This window comes from Macaca nemestrina, chromosome 19 (assembly GCF_043159975.1).
Source record: "Macaca nemestrina isolate mMacNem1 chromosome 19, mMacNem.hap1, whole genome shotgun sequence".
Lineage (NCBI taxonomy): Eukaryota > Metazoa > Chordata > Mammalia > Primates > Cercopithecidae > Macaca > Macaca nemestrina.
In genome coordinates this window covers 83,256,393-83,280,431 of record NC_092143.1, presented here as the reverse complement: position 1 = coordinate 83,280,431, position 24,039 = coordinate 83,256,393, and the positions used below count along the sequence as shown (strand labels likewise).

General features: G+C 42.8%; 1 protein-coding gene across 11 annotated transcripts in view; it reads right to left on the bottom strand.

The window, feature by feature from the left end:
- Positions 1-24,039, bottom strand: part of LOC105478933 (centrosomal protein 192) — a 144,056-nt gene that overhangs the window by 47,642 nt on the left and 72,375 nt on the right. For all 11 annotated transcript variants that reach the window (XR_011617172.1, XR_011617173.1, XM_011736671.3 and 8 more), the window contains 12 exons: positions 23,080-23,998; positions 22,040-22,188; positions 19,757-19,987; positions 10,790-10,915; positions 10,509-10,652; positions 10,323-10,386; positions 9,742-9,881; positions 9,552-9,644; positions 8,871-8,989; positions 7,217-7,390; positions 5,269-5,359; positions 4,934-5,110 (listed from right to left, as the gene is read on the bottom strand). Coding sequence is in view for 9 of the 11 variants with exons in the window: in XM_011736671.3 (XP_011734973.2) it covers positions 4,934-5,110; positions 5,269-5,359; positions 7,217-7,390; positions 8,871-8,989; positions 9,552-9,644; positions 9,742-9,881; positions 10,323-10,386; positions 10,509-10,652; positions 10,790-10,915; positions 19,757-19,987; positions 22,040-22,188; positions 23,080-23,998 (2,427 nt within the window). In the remaining 2 variants the exon portion in view is untranslated. The remainder of the gene's footprint in view (positions 1-4,933; positions 5,111-5,268; positions 5,360-7,216; positions 7,391-8,870; positions 8,990-9,551; positions 9,645-9,741; positions 9,882-10,322; positions 10,387-10,508; positions 10,653-10,789; positions 10,916-19,756; positions 19,988-22,039; positions 22,189-23,079; positions 23,999-24,039) is intronic.

Genomic DNA, 24,039 nt, shown 5'->3' with positions numbered 1-24,039 from the left:
AAGTAATTTTTTTCATCAGTTTGTACTGTCTTGACTTTTAGTGCAAATAAACAGCATTTCAGGCTTGGCACAGTGGTTCACGCCTGTAATTTCAGCACTTTGGGAGGCCAAGGCAGGCGGATCACTTGAGGTCAGGAGTTCGAGACACACGTGGCCAACATGGCAAAACCCCATCTCTACTAAAAATACAAAAATTAGCCAGGCGTGGTGACGGGCGCCTGTAATCCCAGCTACTCGAGACGCTGAGGCAGGAGAATTGCTTGAACATGGGAGGTGTAAGTTGCAGTGAGCCAAGATCACGCCACTGCACTCCAGGCTGGGCGACAGAGCGAGATGATGTCTCAAAATAAATAATTACATAATAAACAAACAAACAAACAAACAAACAAACAACATTTAAAAGGGTTTCAGATTGGAAGCCCCGACAAATCCTCCCTCACTCAGTGACCTCTGGTAGTTTCAATAGCAAAAATGTTTCTAATTTTTCTTTATCCATAGAAATGTACAAGTAAATTTTATCAATGAAACTAAATAGTAAAAAACAAGGGAAAAGGTACCTTTGAAAATACTCATTATTTAAGTATTCTGCCTAAGAAATCACAAATTACTACTGAGTAACAAGGTTAAGAAAAAAGAATGATTGGCTGGCTGTGGTGGCTCACATCTGTAACCCCAGCACTTTGGGAGGCTGAGGTAGGCACATCATGAGATCAAGACCATCCTGGCCAACATGGTGAAACCCCATCTCTACTAAAAATACAAAAATCAGCTGGGCGTGGTGGCACGCGCCTGTGGTCCCAGTTACTCGGGAGGCTGAGGCAAGAGAATTGCTTGAACCTGGGAGGCAGAGGTTGCAGTGAGCTGAGATCATGCCACTGCACTCCAGTCTGGTGATTGAGCAAGACTCTGTCTCAAAAAAAGAAAAGAAAAAAGAAAAATTAAATGAAACAAATCTGACTCACACCGTAAATCCACAGACTAAACAGGAAACACTATTGCTCCTAACCTCAGTACTACCGAAATGTTGACCAGCGTGATTCTTTGTGGTGGAGCTATCCTGGGCTTCCTCAGATGTTCGGCAGCCTCCCTGGCCTCACCCAGCTGGTGCCAGTAGCACTCCTGTACTGCCCCCAGTTACGACAAACCAGAGTAACTCCAGACTCTGCCAATGTCCCCTGCGGGTAACACAAGCTCTGGTAGAGAACCACTGCTCCAGATGACAATACACCGAGCTGTTATTAGCACCCTAGAGACTGCACGGTACATAAACGTGCGCTCTGCATTCAGCCAGATTGAATTTGAACCTTGTGTCTACCCCTGACCAGCAAGCAAGATGCAAAATCACAGCCACGCATCTCTCGCAGCCTCAGTTTACACAAGTGCAAAATGGCAAGAGTGGTCGTATCTCAGATGGTTGTTTTGAAGATAAAAATGTGACAATCTGGCTGGGCGCGGTGGCTCAAGCCTGTAATCCCAGCACTTTGGGAGTCCGAGACGGGCGGATCACGAGGTCAGGAGATCGAGACCATCCTGGTTAACACAGTGAAACCCCGTCTCTATTAAAAAATACAAAAAACTAGCCAGGCGAGGTGGTGGGCGCCTGTAGTCCGAGCTACTCGGGAGGCTGAGGCAGGAGAATGGCGTAAACCCGGGAGGCAGAGCTTGCAGTGAGCTGAGATCCGGCCACTGCAGTCCAGCCTGGGCAACAGAGCGAGACTCCGTCTCAAAAAAAAAAAAAAAAATGTGACAACCCACCATCTCACTCTGTTTGTGTTGCTGTCACAGAATATTATAGATCGGGTAACAATCCACCATCTTAGTCTGTTTGTGTTGCTGTCACAGAATACTATAGATCGGCAGCCTGGGCGACAGAGCGAGACTCCGTCTCAAAAAAAAAAAAAAAAAAAAAAAAAAAAAAATGCGACAACCCACCATCTCAGTCTGTCTGTGTTGCTGTCACAGAATACTACAGATCGGGTAACAATCCACCATCTCAGTCTGTTTGTGTTGCTGTCACAGAATACTATAGATCAGGTAACAACCCACCATCTCAGTCTGTTTGTGTTGCTGTCACAGAATACTAGAGATCGGGTAATTTATAAAGAACAGAAATTTACTCTTCACAGTTCTGGAGGTTGGAAGTCCAAGATCAAGGTGCTGGTTTCTGGTGAGGGCTGCTCTCTCCTTCTTTTTGTTTGAGACAAAGTCTCGCTCTGTTGCCAGGCTGGAGTGCAGTGGCGCAATCTCAGCTCACTCCAACCTCTGCCTCCTGGGTTCAAGCGATTTTACTGCCTCAGCCTCCCGAGTAGGTGGGACTACAGGCGCCCACCACCACGCCCAGCTGATTTTTGTATTTTTAGTAGAGACGGGGTTTCACCATGTTGGTCAGGATAGTCTTATCTCTTGACCTTGTGATCCACCTACCTTGGCCTCCCAAAGTGCTGGGATTACAGGCGTGAGCCATTGTAGCCGGCCGGGCTGCTCTCTGCTTCTAAGATCTCACCTTGAATCCTGCATGTTCCAGAGGGAAGAAATGCTGTGTCCTCGCATGGCAGAAGACAGAAGGGCAAAAAGGCCCAACTCCCTCCCTCAGGCCTTTTTGTAACAGCATTCATCCATTCCCGAGGGCAGAGCCTCAGGAGCTCAACACCTCCCAAGGGATCCATCTCCCAACACTGTGGTACTGCAGAGTAAGTTTCCAATACAGAAATTTGGGAGACACATTCAGATTACAGCATCCACACAGTGACTGAGGGTAGTGCCCGGAATACAATCAACATGAAACAAATAATCAATACATTTTTATTGCAGTCCTATCATGGTTACGGTATTCAAAACACAGATCATTTCATTTGTTCCTCACAATCAAACTGGCAAGTTGGGACAGCAAGCAGCTTCTGATGAGACGAGTGAGGAAATACCAAGGTGAGTGTAAGTAAGAGAGACAGGGCCGGCTCCCTGGATCCTCCTGCCATGTTAACAGCTCTTCCGCCACTCTGCCAGGCTACTTTATCTTTACAAAGGCACAGCAATGTTAATTCTGAGTCTTCTTGTGAAATAATAGCCATACTCACCCCACAGGCAAACCCCATGCAGTCCACCTCTGTGAGAGGTCAGGGCAGCCATCTTTGCAGGTAGGAATCCCACCAGGACCCTGGGTTGTCTTCAAAGGATGCCAAACCCCTGCTTGGTTGATTATTAAATCAAATGGTTCTGCCCTAAATCACTAGAGACTTATCAGAGACTCTTCCTTGAGAACAACCTCAAAATCATGGCTAGTAAACCTAAACAAATCAGAATATATTCAAGAAGCCTGAAAAATACAGTCCGTTTAGTCCTCTCCACAAACCAAGTTTTATCCTTACACAAAATCAGATCGTCAGAGACCTTGAAGGCTCTGAGTGTCTCTTGGGTGCACGTGGAAGCGCGACAGTTGTAAAAATGACCACTAACATCTTTAAACAGCTTTGTCCACCGCAGCTCGTGGGGCCAGTCAAGTGACTCCACAGAAAACAGAGGTCAAGCTCCAGTGTCAAATAAAGCTGTATTTGTCATACATATCTAATTCTAAAAACTTTTAGATATTGTTCATCTTGTAATTTATCACATCCCCTCTTCAACAGTAGGATATAGAACCAAAATGTGAGCTCCAGCCCCACTGCCGAACACCTGTGCAGTTATAAGGCACGCACAACCACGCAGCTGGAGTTTCTTCCGACTGCCTTGCCGTTGCTTCTTTCCTCTACGATTTATCACTTTTATCTCTAATTGCTCTGAATGTGTCTACACAAATGGCTTCAAATCCTTTTTACATATTATGCTGGCAATTAAAAAGCATAAAAACTCTTGTCTTGGGGCTAGCAAATTCAGTCAATGGGTATTTGGTATGGTCTAAATGGGGATGTCCCCCAGCAAATTCACATGTTGAAACCTAGTCTCCAATGTGACAGTACTAAGAGGGGGGCCTTTGGGGAAGTGATTAAGCCAGGAGGGCTCCGGCCCCATGCATGGGCTTGGTGCTCTTATAAAAGAGGCTGGAGGCAGCACTCTCATCCTTCTCACCGTGTGTGGGCACAAAAAGGCAGAGGGCAACCCTCCCCAGACGCCGCATCTGCTGGTGCTCTGATCTTGGGCTTCCCAACCTCCAGAACTGTGAGCAATACATTTCTGTTGTTTATTATAAATTACTCAGTGGTATTTAGCTATAGCCCACTCAACAGACTAAGACAGTATTTGTGCTGACAACTGATAAAATAAAACTTAACGTGAAAGTTAGTATTTTAAACAGCTCCAAGTGGATTTACCCAAAGATGTGTTCCTAAAACTCTGGGTATATTTTTAAATGTCCAAATTAAAATGAAACTTAAGATATACCTAATGTAAATAACGAGTTAATGGATGCAGCACACCAACATGGCACATGTATACATATGTAACAAACCTGCTGTTGTGTACATGTACTCTAGAACCTAAAGTATAATAAAAAATAAATAAATAAATAAACACCCAGGAGCGCTGCTGGGCCTGCAGGTCTCTGTCGAGTCTCTGTTCCACAGGATGGGGTTTGTTAAAGTTGTTGAGAATAAGGCCTACTTTAAGAGGTACCAAGTGAAATTTAGAAGATGACGATAGGGTAAAACTGATTATCACGCTCAGAAGCACTGGAGATACAGGATAAAAAAAAAAATACAACAAAATAAAATGAAACTTAAAAGCATTAGAAAGACTAATACCTGTAAGAATACTATGTTGGCTGCTATTATAACTTGCCAATTCTACAAAGCATATAAATTACTCCTTAACTTGCTTGTAAGTCTAGATAATTACATATTTTCACTTATAAAAGGCAGAGTATATAATTTACAACGTTAAACCAATAGTTATAACACGCCATAAACTCCAGGGGAAGGGAAAAGCAATAAAATGATCTTACTGTGAACTTTACGCCTGGTTGTGATCGGTTTCCAAGTTGTTTGATTTCTAGTCTAGCCAACATGCAAGATAATCGAGTAGGTGCAAATAATACAGAGATGATAATGTCTTCCTTTGGGTGAATTCTGATCTCACAGTTACTGGTCAATCGCTGTTCTGAACCAAAAGTGTTTTGAAGCTACAATTTAAAAACAGTAACTGCATAAAACACAGCAGTAGCACAAACAAAACATACCATTAACACCAATTCTTAAAAGGTAACAACACAAAAGGGTCTGCATAGGTAAGTGCTGCAGACCCAGACAGAAGGCACAAGAACCCGCGTACTCTACGAACCTGAAAGCAGTCCTGATCTTGTCCTCTAACTAGCAGTCGTAAATGTTGCGTTGTGGATGCAGAATTATTTCTCAAAGCTAGTTTCTGAAGCCTAAAAACAATTACACATTTTAAATATAGTTTTTCTCCATGGATATTGCTATTGTTATAAGAACAAAGCCAATTAAAAACAACCACAACGTCTAGAGAAGAACTGCCTACACGAGCCATTTCAGCAGCCTGCAATTATCTCCCCACAGTCCTAGACTCTATGTTTCTGAAAATGTAGCCTCAAGACTCACCCTATAGAGGCTTTTTGGTTTAATCTCTCTCCAGAAATAGCTCTGCAGCTGACCTTATTATTTATACTACGTGTATAGGTATTATCTGTCATATAAAACAACTATCAGTGAAAATCCAGGTGAAGAAATCCATCAAGTCATTAAGTCAATATCACCCCTAGCTGGAATACCTAGCTTATCCAAGCGAGCTTTCAGGGAAACAAGGGGTCCTAGGCTAAGAGGCTCATTTGCACAAAGTAGTCTTTTTTTTTTTTTTTTTTGAGACGGAGTCTCGCTCTGTCGCCCAGGCTGGAGTGCAGTGGCCGGATCTCAGCTCACTGAAAGCTCCGCCTCCCGAGTTTACGCCATTCTCCTGCCTCAGCCTCCCGAGTAGCTGGGACTACAGGCGCCCGCCACCTCGCCCGGCTAGTTTTTTGTATTTTTTAGTAGAGACGGGGTTTCACCGGGTTAGCCAGGATGGTCTCGATCTCCTGACCTCGTGATCCGCCCGTCTCGGCCTCCCAAAGTGCAAGGATTACAGGCTTGAGCCACCGCGCCCGGCCACAAAGTAGTCTTTTAAACAGTATATTGAATTAACTCTACTTTTAAAGAAGCTACAATGCAAAAGAATGGACATATAATAGTACTTGACTGATAAAAACACTTCAATTGTGGAAACTATGTGAATCCTGTCTTCACTGGAGAACAGAGAATACATGAGTAAATCTCTGTTTTACTCAAAGTTGGAGAATATCAGCAGCTAATAAACCAGCAGCTGAGGTCTACGTCTCATCTACCTTGTGTTAAGAGAAACGCAGACAACTTTGGCTATTGACACCTCCAGGAAAAGCCTTCCACAGGGACAATGACTGGGGAAGAATTACCTGAAAGAAACATTATTTTGTAAAGTTTTCATTCTCGTGTATTTATTTTATAACTTGTAAAGCCCTGTCTGTGGTTATCATTTTCAAGTACAGAGCTATCAGGCGGGATGGGAGAGGCTAGGTCTCCAGAGTCACATCATCAGTGAAACGCACTTGAAAGTCAAGAACAAGCCAGTTACTGCTCGAGTGACGTGTAATTGTTTCTGCCACAGGCTTCTCAGAGACGTTTCTTCCAGAGATCCTTTTAAAGATAAACCTGTACAATACAGGGAGTCTCAAAAAAAAAAAACCCCACCAAACAATTTTACAGTAAATACTACCTCCCATTTCCTAAGGTACCCCTCTCCCCTACATGCTCCATTCAGTGTGGTCGGGAAGTTTGACACCCAAGTCTGGTGCATTAAAAACAATTCTATGGGTTTTGCTAAAACCATGCGGTTGCTGACTGAGAAATTTAGACCATTCAGAAGAATGGATGTACTGCATATTCTCTGTGCAGCTCTCCATAAATCTGTCTCTTAGCTGGCTTTTGACAACTACAGAGTGGCAGTGAGTTTAAGGGGATACTCCCTCCTCAGCAGCAACTGTACTGTTGGTCATGTGTCAGGTGCTCTTTGAAGGACTGGAATATATGTGAAAGAAAAGCTGAATCAGGACACGCGCCCATCTAGGAGGTTTTTCCAGTTCTGCACAATTGAGCCTGAAGAGTGTCTATTATGACAAAATTTTCCTGCAAACATTAATTTGTGGTCTGCTCCGAAATATGTATAAATAGTGGACTGTTTGTCAGTCCCTGACACTTACTGTGCTCTACCAAGAGGGACGCCTCCCCACGCCAGAGACTGTTTGTTGGACAAAATCGATGGCGTATCTAAGCAAGGTCCAGGTGACAGAGGTTTACTTCCTGAAGAAATGACTTCACCTTTTAACATGACTTCATACTGAGGTCCAAATGGCTGCACAAGTATTTTCAACATCCTAAGAAAGAATTCTGAGTTGAAGGTCCTGTATTTGATTCTTTTCCCAACTATTTCCTACATGTTTCCATTGTTCAAAAGACTGAGCTAGGTGCTGGGGATATGATGCTATTCCCACCCTTAGATTTGTGCTGCAGAGAAGAATACAGACAAGGAGAGAGACGATCACAATGGCACCTGCACGTGGGGGGTGTGAGAAGCCATCGTGCTTTGGGAATGCTATTTATGAGACATTTGGGAACAGTGGAGGAAAGTCTCCCAGAAGGCGCCAGCCCAGGGAGGTTGAGAGCAAGCATTCCAGGCAGTGGCATTCACGCTGGTGCAGACCAGACTCTTCTCTTCTGTAAGGTCACAAGAAGAGACTGAGCGCACGGTGAAGTGTTCTATAACCCAGGCAGGGGGATAAGCCATGTGTGTGTCAGAGGAGAGTATACTTTAAGCTAGGGTAACACAAGCAAGCTCAGTACTCATGACAGTGGGACTCTGACTCTAAGTTGATACTCACTCATGATTTGGGTGCCAAGAAGTCATGGGCTTAGAGAAGAAATGGAGAAAGATCTTAACAGCTGACACGGTCAACTAATACTTTCAGGAGAAAAAGTGAGAAACATCAGGCCAGGCACGGTGGCTCACGCCTGTAATCCCAGCACTTTGGGAGGCCGAGACGGGCGGATCACGAGGTCAGGAGATCGAGACCATCCTGGCTAACACAGTGAAACCCCGTCTCTACTAAAAAAATACAAAAAACTAGCTGGGCGAGGTGGCGGGTGCCTGTAGTCCCAGCTACTCGGGAGGCTGAGACAGGAGAATGGCTCAAACCCGGGAGGCGGAGCTTGCAGTGAGCTGAGATCCAGCCATTGCACTCCAGACTGGGCGACAGAGTGAGACTCCGTCTCAAAAAAAAAAAAAGTGAGAAACATCAAATTGATCTTTTATTATTTACTTTTGTCAGAATATACTTGAAAATAATAATTTCTTCATTTCTATTCAGGTGGTTTAAAAGAAGATTTTTAGTTTAAAAAAGAGAAGACAATCTGAAGCTAAATGAAAGGAGATTAAACAGAGTCATACCATCTGTTAGGTAAGAAATATATGGACTTTGTCATTCAGGCTGTGAAATTTTGAAGCACATGTGAGTGGCTGTTTTGAGAGACGAGTAAAACTGTCATTAAAACTTTTTTTTTTCAGACGGACTCTCGCTCTGTCGCCCAGCCTGGAGTGCAGAGGTGTGATCTCGGCTCACTGCAACCTCCGCCTCCTGGGTTCAAGCGATTCTCCCGCCTCAGACTCCCGAGTAGCTGAAACTACAGGTGCACACCACCACATCCTGCTAATTTTTGCATTTTTAGTAGAGACAGGGTTTGGCCATGTTGCCCAAGCTGGTCCTGACCTCAGGTGATCCACCCGCCTCGGCCTCCCAAAGTGCTGGGATTACAGGTGTGAGCCACTGTGCCCGGCCCATTATAACATTTTTGTGTTACCTTTCCTCACAGGCTTCAGGATCCTTTGGAGTAAATGAAACAATAACCTCATGTTCTTCTCCAGGTTTAAGGAATAGATTCTTTGGATCCACTGAAAAGTGACTTCCTTGTTCTGGGACCTAAATATAGTTACATAATCATAACTGAATGCCAACGTACAAACCTCAGCTTTCACTCAGTGCTCAGTGGCTCCTGCCGCACGTGCCCTTCTCACTTACTAGGACAGGTTGTTTGTCCTCTTCTCATCTGTCACGGTCTCAACTTGACCTGTTCTCTTGGAAAGGATATTTCTTTCTCTTCTACAGCAAACCTTATCTTCCACCTCACCCCCAATTTTGGATCACTAACCCCCTCTCACTCACCCTCAGATCTCAGAAATGATGTCAACGTGTGTGGATCACTCTCCACCAACTCCAACCAAAGGGTGACATGCATGTTTTTCAGGAACTAATCTAAGAACTTGGTTGTCATATTCAAGACACTGGACTTCAAACTTAAAAGCGCCACAGCATACATTTTACGTTATGTAACACCCAGTTTTTAAAAACTCTCAGTGATTCTTTCATCTGAGGCTCAGGGCACTCTGTTGGGCCAGGAAGGGCACAAGAGCCCTGCAGAAAGCAAGGAGCTCTCGCAGTCTGAGGAAGGCCTATCGTATGGCACTCTGATGGAAGTGCATACCTTGATATCCAAATAAACGTCAATGTTCCCAGCATTTTTCAAAGGTAAGTGCTGCTTTGTTGAGGAAGCCACTTTGGCCAAGAAATGCATCGTCTGGAGGATGGGGCAAGATAGACATTTCAACGAACTGTCACAAAGTGAACTCAGCATGAATGAAAGCAGTGATGGCAGAAAGGAGGACTGAGGCTACCTGCAAGTCCCTGGGAGCGTGGATCCTAGCTATTCCCGCTCTTGCTCGGAGACTCACACTTCTAAGAACTGGCGTAGGGTTTGGGCTGTCTACTTCTATATCAACTTTTGCGAAGAATTCTTCTGCTGAGTCCAGAACCTCTAAAAAAAAAAAAAAAAAAAAAAATACATTCTTTTAGCTCAGAGACCAGAGAGTTATTTAATTCTAAATGCCATCAGCAGTCTCACACAGTGCCCTTAGGGGCAATAAAAACATTTAGGCAAGAAGATTTTTAAGAGTTAAAATAATAGAAATGAGTGAAGAGAAAGGTGGAAAAAGAAAGAAAACATTCAACTGGTAAACGTGATAAGATCAATTAATAGAAAACATTTGAAAAGGTTTTCAGTGCTACCTGCAGGAGTTCCCCACACTTACACAGGATTGACCCAAAAGAGCATGCCATCTGCCTCAATTTCAAAAAAACATAAAATACTTGACAAATTTCGAGGTACTGACACTTACTGATAAAGGAAATACATCTCAAATTTGTAGTTTATTTAGCTACAGATTAAAGCAGTTCCCACACAATGTAAACATGATACCTGAAGAGCTGATCTGTTTCTTTGGACTATGGAAAAGAACCCAAATCATCAGAAATTCTGGATCCTATTGAAATTAAAAGAAAAATTTGACTTAATGTAAACTGGTATTAAGATTAAAATCTTAATGAAAGAAAAGCAGTTTAGAAGCTTAATCTCCTCTTTAATTCTAAGCCAGTTCTCTCCTACCTGTCCATCATAACTAGCAGGCATCATGTGGTTGACCACAGAAGGGCCTACTAGCCGGGTGACCACATCAGTGCAAGGAGCAGCTTCCACAGGAGCTCGGACGGGTTCCTTGGAAAACATGAAACAGCGCCAGGCTACGGCGTTCTGTTCAGAAATACAAGAATCCGTTCAGTAAAGCCAACAGTGTAATGCTAAGCTTGTTAACAAAATCCTTAAAAAAATGTGCTTTCATAAGATCAGTGCATTCTGTAAACAGTTTCTTACTGTATGTTCGTACTTACAGCATTAATAATCAGTCTAATTGGCACAGTGGCATGCGTTCGGTTTATCAATTTTAGTGGGAGAGCTTTCCAGCCTCCATAAGTCAAGTCACCAAAATCAAGAACATCTTTCTTTTCTGTTTCTACCTAATTACCAAAAAAAGGGAATAATTGAAAAGTAATATATTAATAAATAGCACAACATGTATGTTCATATGACTGCCATTTCTAGCCACAAATTATGAGTTAGCATTAAGTAAAACTTACTACATTTTCCCAGGCTATTTAACAACTGCTTATTTTCTACAAAAATAAATGTTAATTTATTCTTTTGAGGTAGTCGATGTACCCAAATATACTATAGAATTCAGCTGCTGTTACTTTGAAAAGACTGTATCTTAAGATGAACTGATAATTTTATAAAATTATAGACCCCTTTTCAATGAGTTCTATTATTAGAATAATGACTTCTCAATTCCTTTCAAAAATACTATGAATATCTTGGCATTTTCAAATGTAATCTGCAAATGTTAAAATGGTATCAAAACAGACATATCAAAAGTTTAAAACAAGTGCCTACGATCATGACAGACTCACTTCCCTAAATGTGGGAACCAATCAAACTCAGACCCTCACACACCCATATGTGGAAACGTTTCACACTACAGGAACCCTCACTGGATATCAAAATTCATGAATGTCCCTGACAGGAAATGTCACAGTATTTGCATATAGCCTAGGCACATCCTCCTGTATACTTCAAACCATCTCTAGATTACTGACAGTACCTAATATAATGTAAATGCTATGTAAATAGCTGTTACACTTTATTATTATTAGAGAATAATGAAATAATGACAAGAAAAAAATGTCTATACATGTGCAATACAGAAGCAACTACCCCTTTTTTTATTCTGAGTATTTCTGATCCAAGGTTGGTAAAGCACAAGAATGCAAAACCCACAGATTCAGAGGACAGACTGTATTACACACACACACACACACACACACACACACACGTGCACCCGTTTTGTTTTGCGCTACCCAAACACAAAATAAGTGGAGATCAAAGGCAGACCACTAAGTGGGAGCTGATTTCCATGGTGGCCCAGGAAGGTCTGGGTTCCAGACTTGCCCTCAAGGTGGTAGAGCTTTAATACGTTCCAGAGAACAGAAGATGTGACTTCAAGCTTGTTATGAGCAGGGCGAGGCTAGAATGGAATTTGAAATCTGCACATAAAGCCCAGAAATTCAAAGGAATGAAATGAAAAGGGAACTGCAAAAACTGTTCACATGTCTATGGAGTCAGCAAGGAACCTGTCCAGAGATGGGTGGCATAGAAGATTATTTGCAAGAACATGAAAGCCTAGGCCTAGGCCACATGGGACAGGGGATCCCCAAGTTGAAAAAAATCACAAAGGCTTTTAACACCTTCAACATTTCTGCAAAAGTACTCTCTAGAGACACTTCCAAAGACTAAGACACGTCATGGGATTCCTAAAGCAAAAAGCAGCCTCAATGAATGTGAGCTCACATTAAAATTTTTTAAATATCAAAAAATTAGAAGCCACTGGAAGAAAATCAGAAAGACTCAGCAAAAGTAACTAGTAGAAGCATTAGTATCCCAAGAACTAGAAACATGAAATAAACTATGAAGTAAATTCACTTTAAATGTAGATTACAGGGCTGGGCGTGGTGGCTCACGCCTGTAATCCCAGCACTTTGGGAGGCCGAGGCGGGTGGATCACAAGGTCAGGAGATCGAGACCATCCTGGCTAACATGGTGAAACCCCATCTCTACTAAAATACAAAAAAAAAAAAAAAGAAAGATTAGCCGGGTGTGGTGGCGGGTGCCTGTGGTCCCAGCTACTTGGGCGGCCAAAGCAGGAGAATGGCGTAAGCCCGGGAGGCGGAGCTTGCAGTGAGCCGAGATTGCGCCACGGCACTCCAGCCTGGGTGACAGAGCGAGACTCTGTCTCAAAAAAAAAATTAAAAAAACTTAGATAACAGAGTCCGTAACAGAGGGAAAAGCAAGAGATTCATGAAGCAATGGTGAGCAAAAAGATGTATAAATAGCTTGATAAATCTGTTTACAATGTTAATGTTGGGACTGTAAAAACTGTTTAGAACTAAAACATTAGTCAAAGGTAATACGGAAGGAAAAGATGAGCATTTAAATGAGATGCTGTCTTCGTCTTGTTGGAGGAGTTTGCTTTAGTTAGACATCTCATTATTGAAGTTACATATTAATGTTGAAAGTGAACTATTTGAGTGAGTTCAGATGGTAACATGGCATTTTGAATACTGACTTCCTTTCTTGATTTGCCTGGTGACCGAATTACTAGTGACTAGTTTACAAACTAGGCCATTCAAGGAAGTCAAGTTAGCGTAAAAGAAACATGTCACCTAAATGCTCTTGATGGTGTTGAAATGTCCACCTTCTTAAACTGTGTGATGAAATTAGTTCTAAAGAAGATACCAGGCCAACCCTGTAGTGCCCCCAGTTTGTTGCAGAATCTCATGTTTTAGATGTTATACAAGAGTCCTATTTGCCCCAGTTAATGCCTGTCTTGTGGACTGGCTGGCTCTTTTAGAACTCTGTCCAAAGAGTGCAGGGAATATAACTTGTAAAGCCTCCCACAACTGGCAGTATGTATGTGGGTGTGTTTAACCAAATCTTGAAAGCTTACAATAGAGCTGCATAGTGATAGTATTTATTAAAGAATCACAATTGTAAACATGAGCACAACTTACGGATTCTAGCTTACTTCTTTTGTAACTACAGACTATATTTTTGCTGCTGTTATATTAGAATAATTTTTAAATGTCACCTTGAAATAGAAATATGTATTTTAAGCACTCATGGAAAAAATGAACGCTTTTTAAATGTGTGTTATTTTCTCCGTAAGAACTGTAAACATTAAACTAAACAAATTACCTATAATGAAACTGATGAAGGTCTTCTGAGCAAGCTGGTTTGGCCAGAGAGCATACACAAACTTTTATATACTACAGAATGCTATTACACTTGGGAAATTATCTTGTCTAACCTGAATTTATATCCCATGGTGATAACACGGTATATGTATTGTTATTAAAGTAAGTGACCATGTTTAAAAAAAAAAAACTATTAGAACTGATTTTAAAACTTTCAGTAAAGTTACAGGATACAAAATTAACATATAAAAGTCAGTAGCATTTCTATACGCCAACACTGAACTATGTGAAAAAGAAATTTAAAAAGTAATCCCATTTACAATAGCCACACATAAAATTAAATACCTAGGAATTAACTTAATCAAAGAAGTAAAAGACCTCTATAATGAAAACTATAAAACACTGATTAAGGAAATTGAAGAGGACACCAAAAAATAGAAAAACATTCCGTATTTACAGACTGGAAGAATCAACATTGTTAAAATGTCCATACTACTTCACAGAAATAGAAAAACAAAATCCTAAAATTTACATGGAACCACAAAAGACCTGGAATAGACAAGCTATCCCAACCAAAAAGAATAAAACTGGAGGAATCACATTACCTGACTTCAAATTATACTACAGAGCCACAGTAACCAAAACAGCATGGTACTGGCATAAAAACAGATACACAGACTAAAGGAACAGAATAGAGGACCCACACACAAATCCGCACACCTACAGTGAACTCATTTTTGACAAAGGTGCCAAGAACATACACTGGGGAAAAGACTGTCTCTTCAATAAATGGTGCCGGGAAAACTGGATATCCATATGCAGAAGAGTGAAACTAGACCGTGTCTCTTGCCATATACAAAAATCAAATCAAAATGGATTAAAAACTCAAACCTAAGAGCTCCAACTATGAAACTACTACAAGAAAACATTGGGTCCAGGCACAGTGGCTCACACCTGTAATCCCAGCACTTTGGGAGGCTGAGGAGGGCAGATCACAAGGTCAGGAGATCAAGACCAGCCTGGCCAATATGGTGAAACCTCATCTCTTCTAAAAATACAAAAATTAGCCAGGCATGGTGGTGCGTGCCTGTAATCCCAGCTGCCAGGGAGGCTGAGGCAGGAGAACAGCTTGAACTCGGGAGGTGGAGGTTGCAGTGTGCCGAGATTGCGCCACTGCAATCCAGCCTGGGCGACAGAGCGAGACTCCATCTCTAAATGAATGAAAGAATGAATGAATAAATAAATAAATAAATAAAAATTTCAGGAAAATCTCCAGGACATTGGACCGGGCAAAGACTTCTTTTGAGCAATACCCCACAAGCAAAGGCACCAAAACAAACATGGACAAATGGGATCAAGTTAAAAAGCTTCTACACAGCAAAGGATGCAAGCAACAAAGTGAAAAGACAACCCACAGAATGAGACAAAATATTTGCAAATTGCCCATCTGACAAGGGATTAATAACCAGAATATATAAGGGGCTCAAACAACTCTACAGGAAAAAATCTAATAACCCAATCAAAAACTGGGCAAAATATTTGAATAGACATTTCTCAAAGGAAGACACACAAATGCCAAACGGGCATATGAAAAGGTGCTCGACATCACTGATCATCAGAGAAATGCAAATCCAAACTACAATGAAATATCATCTTACCCCAGTTAAAATGGCTTATATTTAAAAGACGGGCAATAACAAATGCTGGTGAGGATGTGGGGAAAAGGGAACCCTCGCACACACTGTTGGTGAGAATGTGAATTAGTACAACCACTATGAAAAACAGTTTGGAGATTCCTCAAAAAAAATAAAATTGAGCTACCATGTGATCCAGCTATTCGACTGCGGGGTATATACCCAAAAGAAAGGAAATCAGTATATTAAAGAAACATGTTTGTTGCAGCACTGTTTACAATAACTAAGATTTGGAAGCAACCTAAGTGCTCATCAACGGATAAGTGGATCAAGACAATGTAGTACATACACACAATGGAGTACGATTCAGCCATAGGAAGAATGAGATCCAGTCATTTGCAATAACATGGATGGAACTGGAGACCATTATGTTAAGTGAAATACACCAGGCACAGAAAGACAAACATCACATGTTCTCACTTATTCGTGGGTTCTAAAAACCAAATCAATTGAACTTACAAACAGAGAGAATAGAAAGATGGTTATGAAAGGCTCAGAAGGGTAGGGGTTGGGGGTGAGGTGGGGATGGTTAATGGGTACTAAACAAATAGAAAGAATGAATTAAGACCTACTATTTGACAGCACAATAGGATGACTATAGCCAGTAATAGTTGTGTATTATTTTTTTGAGACGGAGTCTCGCTCTGTAGCCCAGGCTGAAGTGCAGTGGTGTGATCTCGGCTCACTGCAAGCTCCGCCTCCCGAGTTCACGCCATTCTCCTGCCTCAGCCTCCTGAGTAGCTGGGACTACAGGCGCCCGCCACCCGGCCCAGCTGATTTTTTGTATTTTTAGTAGAGACGAGGTTTCACCATGTTAGCCAGGATGGTCTCGATATCCTGACCTTGGGATCCGCCCGCCTCAGCCTCCCAAAGTGCTGGGATTACAGGCGTGAGCCACCGTGCCTGGCCAACAATTGTGTATTTTAAAATAACTTAAAGTATGTAACTGGATTATTTGTAACTCAAAGGATAAATGCTTGAGGGGATAACCTATTCTCCATGACGTGCTTATTTCACATTGCATGTCTGTAACAAAACATCTCATGTACCCCATAAATACATACACCTATTTAGATACCCACAAAAAAATTTTTAAATAAAAGAAAAATTTAAAATTAAAAAAAAATCCATACCACTCCAGAATGATTAAAAAAATAAAATAAAATCTAACAATACCAAAGGTTAGCAGTAACAGGAACCTGCATACATTTCTCCTAGGAACGTAAGTTAGACAGCAAATTGGCAATATCTAGCCAAAACAAAGGTGCACATACTTTAAACTGTAACATTTGCATTATGTACCTGGGAGACCCTTTATCACGCTGAGAAAGTAATCTAACAGTTCTATGCATGTGGTCTCTGTATAAAATTCCCGAACGCTCTCTCATAGGGAATGTGGTTCCCCAGGCAAACCCTGCTGAGCCATCAGGGCCTAATTCCTCTGGTTCTACTCCTCCAAGAAGGCAGCTTCAACTAGCTTGATTAATACTGAACCATTCCCTATACCAGTGGTTCCCAAACTTGTCTGTCTGTTGGATTCAAAGCTCAGACACAGACATCAGCAGATTTTGAAGTTCATCAGGTGGTTCCAATGAGCACACCAGTAGGGAACCACTGCCTTCCACTACCAAACACCACTGATATATGTGAGCCGCTCGGGACACGGCAATGCCAAATATTGCATAAATGTGATTTATCATGTCTGCTACAGAAAGGTAAGCTGCTTAAAGGCAGGCTCAACAGCTGGTTTAGTGAAATGTACTGAAATGCAGGAGGTTAGTAACACCGGTTCTCAGTGGTTCCTATCGGGGGTGGCTTGACCATGTTTGGAGACGTTACTGGTTACCACAGTGGGGAAAGAGGTATTACTGACATCCAGTGGGTAGAGGCCAGGGCCACTGCTAAACATCCTACACTGCACAAGACAGCCCTCGCTACCCTCAAAGAATCTTCTAGCCCAAAATGGCACTAGTGTTAATGCTGAAAAACCTTGACCTAGAGAAAGGCAAGCAGAGCAGAGCTGACTGAGAAGTATATAAAACGGCACTTAGCCAAAAAGAAAAAAGATCACTAAAAGTTTATAGTATGTGCAGATACCAACGTAAGGACACAGGAACATGAAAACATGAAAAAAAAACTTTATGAGAACATTTCCAATCGACTTCCTCCTCCATGCCCTAGAAAATAAAGTTGTTGAGCTGGGTTACTAAGCATCCCCTGAAGAACGTGTACTGTGGGGAAAACGCTGGTGATTCTCACCCGTCTCCCAGAGTGGCTACCCTGTGTCTCATCCCCAACACCCACTTCTAAACCGCAAGTCACAATTACAGCTTTGCAGAATGAAAAAACTAATTAACTTTATCTTTTTTTTTTTTTGAGGCAGAGTCTTGCTCTGTCGTCCAGGCTGCAGTGCAATAGCATGATCTCAGCTCACTCTAACCTCCGCCTCTCGAGTTCAAGCAATTCTCCTGCCTCAGCCTCCTGAGTAGCTGGGACTACAGGCGCCCATCACCACATCTGGCTAATTTTTGTATTTTTACTAGAGACAGGGTTTCGCCATGTTGGCCAGTCTGGTCTCAAACTCCTGACCTCAGGTGATCCGCCCGCCTTGGCCTCCCAAAGTGCTGGGATTACAGGCACGAGCCACGTGCCTGGCCTGAAACAACTAATTAACTTTAGGAGGATATCAGTAATACCTGTTAAGTGTGGTTAGCTAAATATGTTAAGTTCAATTCACATATTAGGAAATCAATTTTTTTTTCTTTTGAGACTGGGTCTCGCTCTGTTGCCCAGGCTGGAGTACAGTGATGTGATCATTAGCTCACTGTAGCCTCAAATTCCTGAGCTCAAGTGATCCTCTCACCTCAGCTTCTGGAGTAGTAGGGATCATAAGCATGCACCACCAGAGCCAGCTGACTTTTAAAATTTTGTGTAGAGACGGGGGTCTCACTACGTTGTCCAGGCTGGTCTCGAACTCCTGGGCTCAAGCAATCCACCCACCTTGACCTCTCAAAGTGCTGGGATTACAGGTGTGTGCCAGTGCCCAGCTGAAATCAACTAATTTTTAATTAAAGTCACATGCTACATAATGATGTTTTGGTCAATGATGGACTGTATACAGGCCAGTGATCCTGTAAGATTATAATGGAGATGGAAAATTCCTAACACCTTGTGATGTCAGAGCTATCATAACATCATAGTATAACTTTTTTTTAATGAATTTGGTATAGCCTAAATGTGCAGTGTTTATAACGTCTACAAGAGTGTACGGTAATGTCCTAGGCCTTTACCACTGACTCACAGAGAGCAACTTTGAGTCCTCTGGTAAGTGCCCTATAAAACGTACCATTTTTTAATCTTTTATCATGTATTTTTCTGCACCTTTTCTACGTTTAGCTATAGAAACACTTACCATGGTGTTACAACTGCCCTACAGTATTAAGTACAGTAACAAGCTGTATGGGAACAATGGACTGTCCCATAAGGCCTACGTGTGCAGAAGGCTGTGCCGTCGAGGTTTGTGTGAGCACACTCTGCGATATTCACACAATGACAAAACTGCCTAAGGACACACTGCTCAGGGCATACCCTATTGTTAAGCGACTCATTACTGTATCAAGTCCTGTTCTGCTTTTCCTCTGCTCTGCACCCTCTCATCCCTCCCTCTCACATTCCTTAATTTTTTCCAATATGTTAGTTCTGATTTCACTATAACTAAGAGGAGACAGCTCTATAAAGCAGTGGTTGTTAACTAAGGCTACAAATTATAATCATCTGGGAAGATTTAAAAATTACCGAGAGGCAGCCACACCCTCCCTCATTCTGATTCAGTCAAAGTGGGACTCAGGTATTGGGGTACATTTAAGAGACCCCAGTGTTATTCCAATGTGCAGCCACGGTTGAGAGTCATCATCCTAAATGAGCACATAATCTAATAACCACTTATTATCCTAACTTGGCCAGACTTAATTTCTTTGTCTCCCAGAAAATAGGTGACTAGAGAAGGGAAACTTTTCTAGCTGGCAAATAATCTCCAGGTGCAGAAATATAAAAAGAATATGAACCACTGGCACGTTGTTAAGTGGACATCAAATTATACAATAGAAATCAGTTGGAAAATACTGCTTAACCTTATACTCTGCTTTATAGATATCTTAGCAAGTATACTTGTGTTTCTGTAAAATTAAAAATAATTTTAAATTTTGAAACAAAAAGATACTAAGAACTAAAGTTCAGCTTGAAACTAATTTTGTGGCTCCTTTGTCCACAAATTTCTTCTTCCCAAATTTTACTTCTAACGTTAAACAGTCTTCTTTAAAACGCCAGGTATGACAAAGATTCATTTACAAACGGGTACCTCGATAACAGGACTCTCGGCAATGGCAGTGAGAGTGACGGTGCTGGCCAAAGCTTCCGCCTGTACGATGGTCTCAGCATCTGTCGAACACGGCCAAGAAGCAACACTGAATGTGCATCTGAAAACCCCAGGACTGGATGGGATAAAAAGCACTTTTATCTCTTCTGTGGTATGAGGCCTTATGATGGCTTTATTCTTGAAAACTAAACAACGATATGTTGAAAGATCCACCTTCAAAAAAGAGCCACAAAGTTCGTTATTAATGACTTCACAATGAAAATCAAGTAGAATCACCTAGTTTAAGATTCCTTTTCCCAATCACTCAAACTGCCAAATTAAGACATTTATTATCCTTCAAAAATGTCAAAACCTTGTCATTCATGGTCTCTAAAGTACGACGAGTCAAATCCTTCATGAGTTGAATGTTCTTGCTGCACCAGGGCTGTCTCCCCAGTCCGTCTCCAAGCAAGCACATTGACCTGTACACTCACTTGTCTTAAAAAGGACACTGACAAGGGTCACTCTTTCACAGCCCTGTAAGTCTCTCTAGGACACACAACACAGTGGTGGGCGGGGGCTGGGGGAAGAAGAGTCAGGCTAACCACTGAGGTCCCAGAGCCCTGACTCTGCTTCAACCGCAGTGACAACTCCAGCCACCCTCCCTCCTCACTGTCAATGGGGATCTTCTTTTCCACTCTCCACTTCCACAGACAACACTGCTTCATTCACAGACTGCAGCCACCCTCCCTCCTCACTGTCAATGCGATCTTCTTTTCCACTCTCCACTTCCACAGACAACACTGCTTCACAGACTCCAGCCACCCTCCCTCCTTCCTCACTGTCAATGGGGTATTCTTTTCCACTCTCCACTTCCACAGACAACACTGCTTCATTCACAGACTCCAGCCACCCTCCCTCCCTCCTCACTGTCAATGGGGATCTTCTTTTCCACTCTCCACTTCCACAGACAACACTGCTTCATTCACAGACTCCAGCCACCCTCCCTCCCTCCTCACTGTCAATGGGGATCTTCTTTTCCACTCTCCACTTCCACAGACAACACTGCTTCATTCACAGACTCCAGCCACCCTCCCTCCCTCCTCACTGTCAATGGGGATCTTCTTTTCCACTCTCCACTTCCACAGACAACACTGCTTCATTCACAGACTCCAGCCACCCTCCCTCCCTCCTCACTGTCAATGGGGTATTCTTTTCCACTCTCCACTTCCACAGACAACACTGCTTCATTCACAGACTCCAGCCACCCTCCCTCCTCACTGTCAATGGGGATCTTCTTTTCCACTCTCCACTTCCACAGACAACACTGCTTCATTCACAGACTCCAGCCACCCTCCCTCCCTCCTCACTGTCAATGGGGATCTTCTTTTCCACTCTCCACTTCCACAGACAACACTGCTTCATTCACAGACTCCAGGATGCCCCTAAAAAGTCTTCACAGCCCACCTTCCACTCTCAACCCTCTCCTTCAACCACCTGCTTTTCATTTAACCTGAGGACTGGGAGTAGAGGGGAGAAGCCGAGAAGGCGTGGGGGGAGGCGATCTTATTTTACCAGGCAAACAATGGCCACTAAGAGGCAGGAGGGAAGAGGAAACCCATGCACCAGTGCTGACTCACAAGTAACAGTCATAAAACTGGGACATTTCAAAACAGCTGCTGACCATACACCCCGCTCCCCACTCACCGACGTTCAAATGGTCACTGTAACCAGGAGAGATTTAGAGTCTAGAATTACAGGAACTATAATTGATCATGTAAGGGACATTTGTCTTAGGAGTTCATATTAAAACTGCGTTTCCAAGTATTTCAAAAGCTCATGTAAGAAAATCATCAGATAAATTAGTCAAAAAGTCTTCCCTTGCCAATGAAAGCATAAGCTCCAAGAGTAGCTGCTTTCTTTTTTTTTTTTTTTTGGTAAGTCATGGTTACTTATATTCAATCACATTTAACAAAACTGACAAGTAGCAACGAGAAACTCCGAGCTTTGGATGATTTAAATAACAGCACTAAAAGCAAATTTATAGGATTTTACAAATAAATAACAATAAAATATAAACAATAAATGATGGGAAATGCAAAACACTCTTTCACTTTACACTCTACAAGCACTACAACAAAAGGGGTCTGAGAGAATGAGAGCATGGCAATGACTGTGTGCATTAATAAAGGGGTGAAGGGAGAACCTAGCACTAGAGATGGGGGAAACCAAGCACCTAATCACAATGCAACTGTTAGGTTAAATGAGAAAGACGCAGAAAGCTACCTTTTCACCATTCACACTAATGCTGAGGACCCCGATGCTGACTTGCAGCCAGCGGTCGGTTGGATTGAGCACACTGAGGAGGGTCTGGGAAGCGATCCCGACACAGCAAGCGTGAGGAAGCTTCAACTCCTCCGGCACTCGGACACTCCCTGGGTGAGAAGAAGGCACAAAAATGCACGTTACAGCAAACCCCTGATTATAAGCCAAATCTGTTAAACGGCAATGAGTTTACATGACGGCCGTTTACACTTAAGAGCTAGAGTCACAGTGCTCCTGATGAGGGAGTCCCTGATGTTGCATGAGCCTCAGACACCTGCCTACAATTTTTTCCTGCTTCCATCCAGCCCAGGAAAAGAAAATTAAAACTGGATCCAACTCACAATTACAGCTAATCAATTCTTTGAGGTTACTGCCTGTAAGTAATCTCCTTTCCTCTCATAAATTATAAGTCACTGCTTATCCTAAAACAAAACAAAACAAAAAACAAAAACAAAGAACTCCAGAGGCTCTAACTTTCCAGACGTAGACACTTATCAGACTTTACTGCTGCCACCTATCTTCCAACGTCCTCATGCAGTTGTTCTGGAGGGCAGAGAAGACAGTAGCCCAGTGGCCGTGTGTACCGTGTCAGTAAAAGCACAGCTCCCCGAGAGAAGCTGCCCCACACATGCACCTGAGAGTGCTGCCTCTCCCCACAACAGCCACCCAGAGACTCACAAGGTGGAGGCACTCGCTCATTCTGGGATTCAACTCTAAACTGGACATTTCCTAGGTGAAATAATCACAAAACTGCAATGGCAGAGCAAAAAAGAGACGAGGAAGGCAGAGCCATAGGCAGCCTGTCACCTGCATAAGTGTAGCATTTTTCTAAGCCAACTTCAGGGACGTTTGCACAGAAATATATGGTGTTCTCAGTTTAGGAAGAAGCACAAAACTTACAAGGAATTAATGCAAACCAGTAACTCGTTGGAACAAACCAGCTTTGTGGTGTCATTTGAGAAAATAATACCAAGCAACAAAACTGAGAAAGAGCATCTTACCCAATCCTGATGTCATTCCTGAATCCCATGGTTCAGTTCCACAGTTGGTACCAACAGACGGCACAGGAAAAGGTTTTGTTGTGCTTAGCAGGTTCTGATTTAAGGTATTAGAATACGGGTTACAGAGGGAAGAGGGGCCCGTCCATCCAGAGCCGATATTTGACCCCAGACAAATCCCCATAGCCAGCGAGCTCTGCACAGGCTCTCCTGCGACGGCTGGGTAGGGGAGGCCTCCTGAGAAGCCACAGACTGTGGCGCTGCCAGCATGACACTGAGGCAAGGTGGTGCTTCCAGCCGAAGGGAGCGTTCCCAAATACCGCAGAGCAAAGGGAGCTGCGCTGAGAGAGGGCTGCGCCAAGAGTGCGTGCACAGCAGCAGGTACGTTCTGCATGTCAGCCACAGAGCCGCCAACTGTGCTGCTGGGAACAGGAGTGCACTGGTTTTCAGAGGTGGTCTGATGAGAAACCTGGCCCCCGAACTCACGGCCAGCAGTTGACTTATCTTTAGGAATTATTCTTTGATCTTCATCTACAGGTTCCTGGCAGGACACAGGACGTGATGTGGCTGACCCCACCTGACAGCTCAGACCTGACTTGCCCAGGAGAGCCAGCCTGATCAGGTCCACTTCTTCAGGGTTTGATGTCAAACCTACCTCATTGGTTTCCAACAGATTTCCACTTTTGGAGGAGGGATCTTTACTCCATTTGAAGTCAGGTTTTACAGACTCAGCCTTGCTACTCAGAGAAGTGGTTTCAGTTGCTTTTCTTGTATCAGAGTTATTCTGGATAATAGATGATAATGTTCCTTTTCCTCTATTCTGAAATGGAACTTTTTCTCTCAATTTTTCCATAGCCCGTTCCTCCAATGCGGCTGGACTGCCTTGAATAATTGTGGTACTCAACTCGCTGGTGATATCACTCTGAGTGCAAGAAAATTTGTTTTTAATAATCCACAGATAAA